The sequence below is a fragment of the Salvelinus namaycush genome, chromosome 31, assembly GCF_016432855.1.
Source record: "Salvelinus namaycush isolate Seneca chromosome 31, SaNama_1.0, whole genome shotgun sequence".
Taxonomy (NCBI): Eukaryota; Metazoa; Chordata; class Actinopteri; order Salmoniformes; family Salmonidae; genus Salvelinus; species Salvelinus namaycush.
This window is the reverse complement of record NC_052337.1, coordinates 39,184,863-39,192,961: the sequence shown is the minus strand read 5'-3', so window position 1 is coordinate 39,192,961 and position 8,099 is coordinate 39,184,863. Positions and strand designations below refer to the sequence as shown.

The window sequence follows — 8,099 nt, the reverse complement described above, 5'->3', positions numbered from 1 at the left end:
TCTTTGCCGAGCGTGCGTTCCAATAGGCATTGACAGGACCCCTAGCTAAATCAGGCAGTAGGTGTGCTCAAGCTGTTATAACTGAGCATTAATCTGTTTCAACTTTACTTAATAATGCTTGTTTTGTTGATCAGTCAACAATATTAAGGTTGTTTTCGAGGGGTATGTATCATGTTGTTGTCTTTCCATTGATTGACTTGGAGGTGATGCTAATGTGCCATCTAACGTTAGCTGCGCCGTTAGTTAGCATATATAGCTAACTAGCTGTGAATGAAGACTCAGCCAAGAAACCAGTTGTCAAAAATATTATCTATCTAGCTAGCTGGCCAGCTGTTGAGTTTAGCTAGCTCGTCCATTACCATACTACCAAGACTTTTGCTTATCTAACGTGGATATATCCTAATTGTATCTGGTAAAGGCACCAACATAGGCAGCATGCAAGTTAGCAAGCTAATGGTAGCTGGCTAATTATGTCTGACAGCCTGATTTGAGTTTTAACAGCAGCTGTAAGGAAATCTGTCATACAATTCTACCTCTTTGTGAATGAATAACAATCATCTTTGTTGTCAAGCTATATATTGCTCCCCCGCATGTTAACTAGGTAAGGCCAAGGTATGACGTGCCAAATATCCCTGCTTAGGACCTCACGTTGCCCAATAATTTACTGAAGGAAACTAACGTTGCTCCTTATAGTCCAAGGACCTTACATGTTCTGTTTAGAGGTGAATTGGCTCTGGCAGCCAAAACAGCCAAATACTCTATCTAAACGTGACTTGATTCTCAATTGCGGTACGGTTGTAGAAACATATAGCCCTCTAGCTTTGGAACACAACATCGGGAGTCTGTATTGGTTGGACTCGCTGAGTTGTGCATCTTTTTGGAGGCTGGCGACGGAAAAAAAACCTTACCACAATAAAGCTAGCATCACCATAAAAACGTTTCCAGTCAACAAGGGCATATGTATAATCTCTAGTTACCATATGTAAAGTGAAATTTGTTCCTCCGTATCAAATAAACGTCTGAATCCAACCTTTGTCCGAACAGCATCAAATCAAATGTTATTGGTCGCATACACATTTAGCAGATGTTATTGCGGGTGTAGCGAAATGCTTGTGTTCCTAGCTCCAGCAGTGCAGTAATTTCTAACAACACACACAGATCTAATGGAATTAAGAAATATATAAATATTAGGACAAGCAATGTTGGAGTCCGGAGTGTGTGTATGTATGCATGCATGTGTGTGTGATGGGATGTGTAAACATTATAGACAAGGACATTATGTGGATAGACTATTTAGTGTCTGTAGAATACGTAGGACAGAATAGTGTGTGTGTGTGTCTATAGATGGATGGATAGATAGGATGGCATTGACTAGAATACAGTATATACATATGAAATTAGTAAAACAGTATGTAAACATTATTAAATTGACCAGTGTCTATGTACATAGGCCAGCAGCCTCTAAGGTGCAGGGTTGAGTAACCGGGTGGTAACCGGCTAGTGACAGTGATTTAAGTTCAGGGCGGGGTACTGGGTGGAGGCCGGCTAGTGATGGCTATTCAGCTGTCTGATGGCTTTGGTCCCAGATTTGATGCACCTGTACTGACATTAGACACCGCATTTCAGTCAATACTTCCTACCACAAAATCTACCACTGTCTACACAGCAGGTGGTGCGGTTCTGACAAAAGTTCGATTCAGACGTTTATTTGATATTGAGGGTCACATTTCACTTTACGTCTAACATCTGTTTTCTGTAAATAAGCGCTCTAAAATGGTGTGTAGTAATTTAATCTTTTTTTTGAGAGAACAGTTCTCGCAGATATGTTCCATATGTTTCTAAAACCAGCTGAGAACATTTTAGTTTTTAAGCTAATTTCCAGAAATTTTGCCATTGGGCTGAGGGAGAATTTGCCGTTTTAAAGCCAATTTCCTGCAATTCTACACATTTTGCCATGGCTTCTTGCCATGTTCTTATGCTGAGTGACTCAAACATGACAAAATCAATGGGGGCCGCCATGACATTTATGGAATTTTATGTTGACTGTCTAGTTTATTATGGTGATTGTTAGTTCTCAAATATGATCTTATGAACAAAAATATATATTTTCTACGTACTTTTTATTTTGTTTTAGTAATTTAAGTTCACACTGAATGTTTTACCATCCCGAAAATATAATTTCCCCCAAAATATTGAAAAAAGTGTCATCCTATTGTTTGGCGTAGCAGCTGATAAATTAATATAGGGGAAACACTGCGCTAAAGGTAGTTAGCGTCTATGAATGGGTTAGACCTCACGTAGCTTAGCTGAAGATGGGGTTGTTGACTCATTTGGGGCGCAAGGGTAGCCTAGTGGTTAGAGCGTTGGGCCATTAACCGAAAGGTTGCAAGATCGAATCCCCGAGCACACAAGGTAAAAATCTGTCGTTCTGCCCCTGAACAAGGCCGTTAACCCACTGTTCCTAGGCTGTCATTGAAAATAAGAATTTGTTCTTAACTGACTTGCCTAGTTAAATTAAAATGTATTGAGTGCAATGTAACTACAATAGCAGCAGGAGTAGCATCATCAGTCAAATATATTGCAGCAGTTTTCATGGTGAGTTAGGTGTTATGCATTGATTTAAAGTGGCAGTCCATGTTCACTGTGACATGGCAGGCCATGACAAGCATCTGTTTTTAGTGCTTTGACAATGTAAGTTTGCTGTCCTCAGACCAATCCATTGTCGAGGGTCCAGGATCCAAGTTGTCTGTGGTGAAAGGCTGATTGTCTGTGATTCTCACTTTTTGTTCAATTTGAAGGTATACTTTATCCAATTAACCTTTTTTCCCCTCTGTGTTCAGATAATCTGTCATGGCTACTACTGAGAATGCAGAGACGTGTTCACCAGAAAACAAAGGAGGCCATCATGGGAGTGCTGACCCAGACACAAAGTGCCCAAAGAAAGTCCAGTATTGTGGCGGTAAGTACTACTAGTAGGAGGTAGTATCTGGGCATTTTCCAAAATGGCACCCTATTCTAGTGATCTATACACGCTCATGGCCAATTCCTAAAACATTGATTTGCAATGTCACATGATTGTCAAGGTCTAACACCTCTTTTTTTTTTTCAGTGTGCTCCTTGCCAACAGAGTACTGTGAGTACATGCCTGAGCCATCCAAATGCAGGCAGTGGCTGGAGAAGAACTTTCCAGATGTGTTTGCCAGGATGAGTGTAGGTGAGTTTCATCAGACAGTCTCTCGTTCTTTCTCTCTCTCTGTTTCCTAACAGGAAGATGGGCAATAATGAATGATGTCGTATTAAAAACACTTTTTTCTTATGCCTTACTGGTCCGGTAGGAAATGCTTCCAAGCAGGACACTGGCGGTGTAGAGGTGCCCCCTGTTGGTGAGGAGGATGAAAAGAAGAAGCAGAAGAGAGGTCTGAGTTCCTCTTCATTTTGATTTCTTGAATGCATCCTTCCTCCTCAAATCCTAAACCAGTGTTTCCCAGCCTTTGTACACATTTGCTTCAATGGCACCGGAGGGGATGGCTGCTGTTTTACGGGCTCCTAACCAACTGTGCTAATTTGGGGGTAATTTTGTACATGATGTTGCTGCTACTGTGTCTTGTGACCAGAAAGAGCTTCTGGAGATCAGAATATCCACTACTTACCTCGAACTGGACAAAGATTTTTACCTTGACTACTACTACTTTGAGACCAGGCACAAATCCCTGTCATTCGCGTGAAGAAAAGACGGAAATACAGGGGGCTGAGATTGGGGTGCCTTGTGAGAATTTGTCAGCGAGTTCTATTGTCCAACGTGAAATCACTGGAGAATAAACAGGATGATCTTCGTTCGAGACTATCCTAGCAACGGGACATTAAACTGTAATATCTTATGTTTCACCAAGTCGTGGCTGAACGACAACACAGATAATATACAATTGGCTGGGTTTTCTGTGCATCGGCAGGACAGAACAGCTACGTCTGGTAAGACAAGGGGTGGGGGTGTGTATTTGTCAATAACAGCTGGTGCGTGATGTCTATTGCTCGCTTGAGGTAGAATACCTCATGATAAGCTGTAGACCACTCTATCTACCAAGAGTTTTCATATTTTTTGTAGCCATCTATTTACCACCACAAACTGATGCTGGCACTAAGACCGCACTCAACGAGCTGTATAAGGCCATAAGCAAACAAGAAAATGCTCATCCAGAAGCGGCGCTCCTAGTGGCCAGGAACTTTAATGCAGGGAAACTTAAATCCGTTTTACCTCATTTCTACCAGTATGTTAAATGTGGAACCAGAGGGGGGAAAAAAATAGGTACCTTTACTGCAGACACAGAGATGCGTACAAAGCTCTCCCTCGCCCTCCATTTGGCAAATCTGATCATAATTATATCCTCCTGATTCCTGCTTACAAGCAAAAACTAAAGCAGGAAGTACCAGTGACTCTCAATACGGAAGTGGTCAGATGACGCGGATGCTATGCGACAGAACTGTTTTGCTAGCACAGACTGGAATATGTTCCCGGGATTCATCCAGTGGCATTGAGGGGTATACCACCTCAGTCACCGGCTTTATCAATAAGTGCAGTGACGATGTTGTCTACACAGTGACCGTACGTACGTATCCCAACCAGAAGCCATGGATTACAGGCAACATCCGCACCGAGCTAAAGGCTAGAGCTGCCACTTTCAAGGAGTGGGACACTAATCCGGATGCTTATAAGATATCCCGCTATGCCCTCAGGCGAAACATCAAACAGGCAAAGCGTCAATTCAGGACTAAGCTTGAATCTTACTACACTGGCTCAGATGCTTGTCAGATGTGGCAGGGTTTGTAAACTATTACGGACTACAAAGGGAAACCCAGCTGTGAGCTGCCCAGCGACGTGAGCTTACCAGATGAGCTAAATGCCTTTTTATGCTCGTTTTCAGGCAAGTAACACTGAATCATGCATGAAAGTACCAGCTGTTCCGGACGACTGTGTGATTACGCTCTCCATAGCCGATGTGAGCAAGACCTTTTAAACAGGTCAACATTCACAAGGCCGCGGGGCCAGACAGATTACCAGGACATGTACTCAGAGCATGAGCGGACCAACTGGCAAGTGTCTTCACTGACATTTTCAACCTCTCCCTGACCAAATCTGTAATACCTACATGTTTCAAACAGACCACCATAGTCCCTTTGCCCAAGAAAGCGAAGGTAACCTGCCTATATGACTACCACCCCGTAGTACTCACGTCGGTAGTGCTTTGAAATGCTGGTCATGGCTCACATCAACACCATCCCGGAAACCCTAGACCCAATTCGTATACCGCCCTAACAGATCCACAGATGATGCAATTGCACTCCACACTGCCCTTTCCCACCTGGACAAAAGGAACACCTATGTGACAATGCTGTTCATTGACTACAGCTCAATGTTCAACACCAGTGCCCACAAAGCTCATCACTACGAAAGGACCATGGGACTAAAATCCTCCCTCTGCAACTGGATCCTGGGCTTTCTGACGGGCTGCCCCCAGGTGGTAAGGGTAGGCAACAACACATGTCACGCTGATCCTCAACACGGGGGCCCATCAGGGGGGCGTGCTTAGTCCCCTCCTGTACTCCCTGTTCAAGCACGACTCCAACACCATCAAGTTTGCTGACGACACAACAGTGGTAGGCCTGATAACCGCCAACGATGATACAGCCTATAGGGAGGAGGTCAGAGACCTGGCAGTGGCGTGCCAGGACAACAACCTCTGCCTCAACATGAGCAAGACAAAGGAGCTGATCATGGACTACAGGAAAAGGAGGGCCGAACACGCCACGTTCACATCGACAGGGCTGTAGAGGAGCAGGTTGAGAGCTTCAAGTTCTTTGGTGTCCACATCACCAACAAACTATCATGGTCACATCACCAACAAACTATCATGGTCCAAACACACCAAGACAATCATGAAGAGGGCACGACAACACCTTTTCCCCCTCACGAGACTGAAAAGATTTGGCATGAGTCCCCAGATCCTCAGTTCTACAGCTGCACCATCGAGAGCGTCCTGACTGGTTGCATCACCGCCTGGTATGGCAACTGCTCGGCATCCGACTGTAAGGCGCTACAGAGGGTAATGTGTACGGTCCAATACATCACTGGGGCCAAGCTTCCTGCCATCCAGGACCTATATACTAGGCGGTGTCAGAGGAAGACCCCAATAATGGTTAGACTCCAGTCACCCAGGTCATAGACTGTTCTCTCTGCTACCGCACGGCATGCGGTACCGAAGCGCCAAGTCTAGGTCCAAAAGGCTTCTCAACAGCTTCTACCCCCAGGTCGTAAGACTGCTGAACAATTAATCAAATGGCCACCCGGACTATTTACATTTTACACCCCCCCCCCCCCCCCCCCCCCTTTGTTTTTACACTGCTGCTACTCGCGTTTATTATCTATGCATAGTCACTACCCCTACCTACATATACAAATTACCTCAACTAACCTGTACCCCCGCACATTGACTTGATACCGGTACCCCCTTTATATAGCCTTGTTATTTTGTTACTTTTTGTATTTTTTACTTCAGTTTATTTACTAAATATTTTCTTAACTCCATTTCTTGAACTGCATTGTTGGTTAGTATTTCACGTTAAGGTCTACACCTCTTGTATTCGGCACATGTGACAAATAACATTGTTATATGATTTGCTCTATTCCAGACTAAATCACCAAGGTTCATTGGTTGAATCAGGTCTTAGTGCTGAAATAGAACAAGCATTTGCAACAGCTAGGGGGTGTCTGAGGACTGGCATTGGAGAACCCTGTTCTAACCTGTCTGTGCTGACTCTCTAGGTGGCAGAGGACAGATCAAACAGAAAAAGAAGACTGTCCCTCAGAAAATAACGATAGCTAAAATCCCCCGCGCCAAGAAGAAATATGTCACCCGAGTCTGTGGAATGAACACCTTTGGTAAGACTGACTGTCACATACTGTTACTGTAAACCCCTTGTTAAAGACATGGACAGACCCGACAACTTGTTTTGTTTCTTGCTTGTGACTGTGGACTTCCTCCCTGCAGACATTGACCTTAAAGAGGCTCAGAGATTCTTTGCTCAGAAGTTCTCCTGCGGCGCCTCGGTGACGGCGGAGGATGAAATCATCATTCAGGGAGATTTTACAGATGACATCATCGATGTCATTCAGGAAAAGTGGCCTGAGGTAAGACGGCTGTGTTTACTCTCCAACGCCACATAGATGGCTGAAAAAAGTTAGTTACGCAAATAGACGAGTAGTCTGTGTGTACCTGAATGAGATATATATATTACACACACTAACCATCTATGTCTTTCCATTGTAGGTGGATGACGACAGCATTGAAGATCTTGGAGAAGTCAAGAAGTGAAGACCCGACGTGCACTTTTACTAAAAATGGATGCAACATGTAACAACAACCTGGCCAAAATGTACACATTAACATTAAAAAGGAGTCGTTTTATATCTATTTTATTTACTGTATAGAAACTGTGGACTTGGCCACTCCCTTTTGGCATTTTTCAGTTCTTGATAGCTGCTGTCTGTCTCTGTCGCCAAAGGTCTGGTCTGATGTGATTCCTTTCCAAACGCTTTTCACTCAGCAAAATTTTAGGGTAATAAATGTCGCTCATTCACTTGTTCATTCTTTAGTCCTTCTTTCAGACCTCTCTCTTCATCATCCCACTCTGTAAGTATGTCTCACTGTACTGTCTGCAATGAATGTTCATGCTGCCATTGTTTTATTTCATTTAATGAGACCCATTTAAGGTATTTATATTCTGTGGGACAGGGCCAATGGAACACAATGACATGCTGGGAAATATGTATTATGGGGATATTATTTAGGAAATTGGGCTGCACATAATCGGGTGGATAACATTTTCTGAAAGGATTTGAAATCACATCTACCAGGATCTATTTGTCTAACTATTGGATAAGGCTCACTGGCATCTCAGGATGCAAAAGATGGATGGTGTTTACCTCAAACCAGCAAATCTCCTAGCACAATGATAAAGAATAGATAAGAGTCAAGGTATGAGATTACCTCCCTTCCAAACTGCTTCACTAGGTACATTTTCTTCCAATTTGTGCCTACTGAACC

At 43.5% G+C, this 8,099-nt stretch overlaps 1 protein-coding gene across 3 annotated transcripts; it reads left to right on the top strand.

Moving 5' to 3' along the window:
- Window positions 1-28: 28 nt before the first annotated feature.
- On the top strand, window positions 29-7,640 carry LOC120025829 (density-regulated protein-like). Of its 3 annotated transcripts, none has more exons than XM_038970522.1 (7): window positions 29-162; window positions 2,841-2,959; window positions 3,110-3,214; window positions 3,336-3,416; window positions 6,818-6,934; window positions 7,044-7,183; window positions 7,323-7,640. In XM_038970522.1, exons 2-7 carry the CDS (start codon window positions 2,851-2,853, stop codon window positions 7,365-7,367), a joined length of 597 nt encoding a protein of 198 aa, XP_038826450.1. In that variant the 5' UTR covers window positions 29-162; window positions 2,841-2,850; the 3' UTR covers window positions 7,368-7,640. The 3 variants fall into 3 exon arrangements, with proteins under 3 accessions (XP_038826450.1, XP_038826448.1, XP_038826449.1); XM_038970520.1 differs by having other exon boundaries at window positions 3,327-3,416; XM_038970521.1 differs by having other exon boundaries at window positions 31-57; window positions 3,327-3,416.
- Window positions 7,641-8,099: the final 459 nt, after the last annotated feature.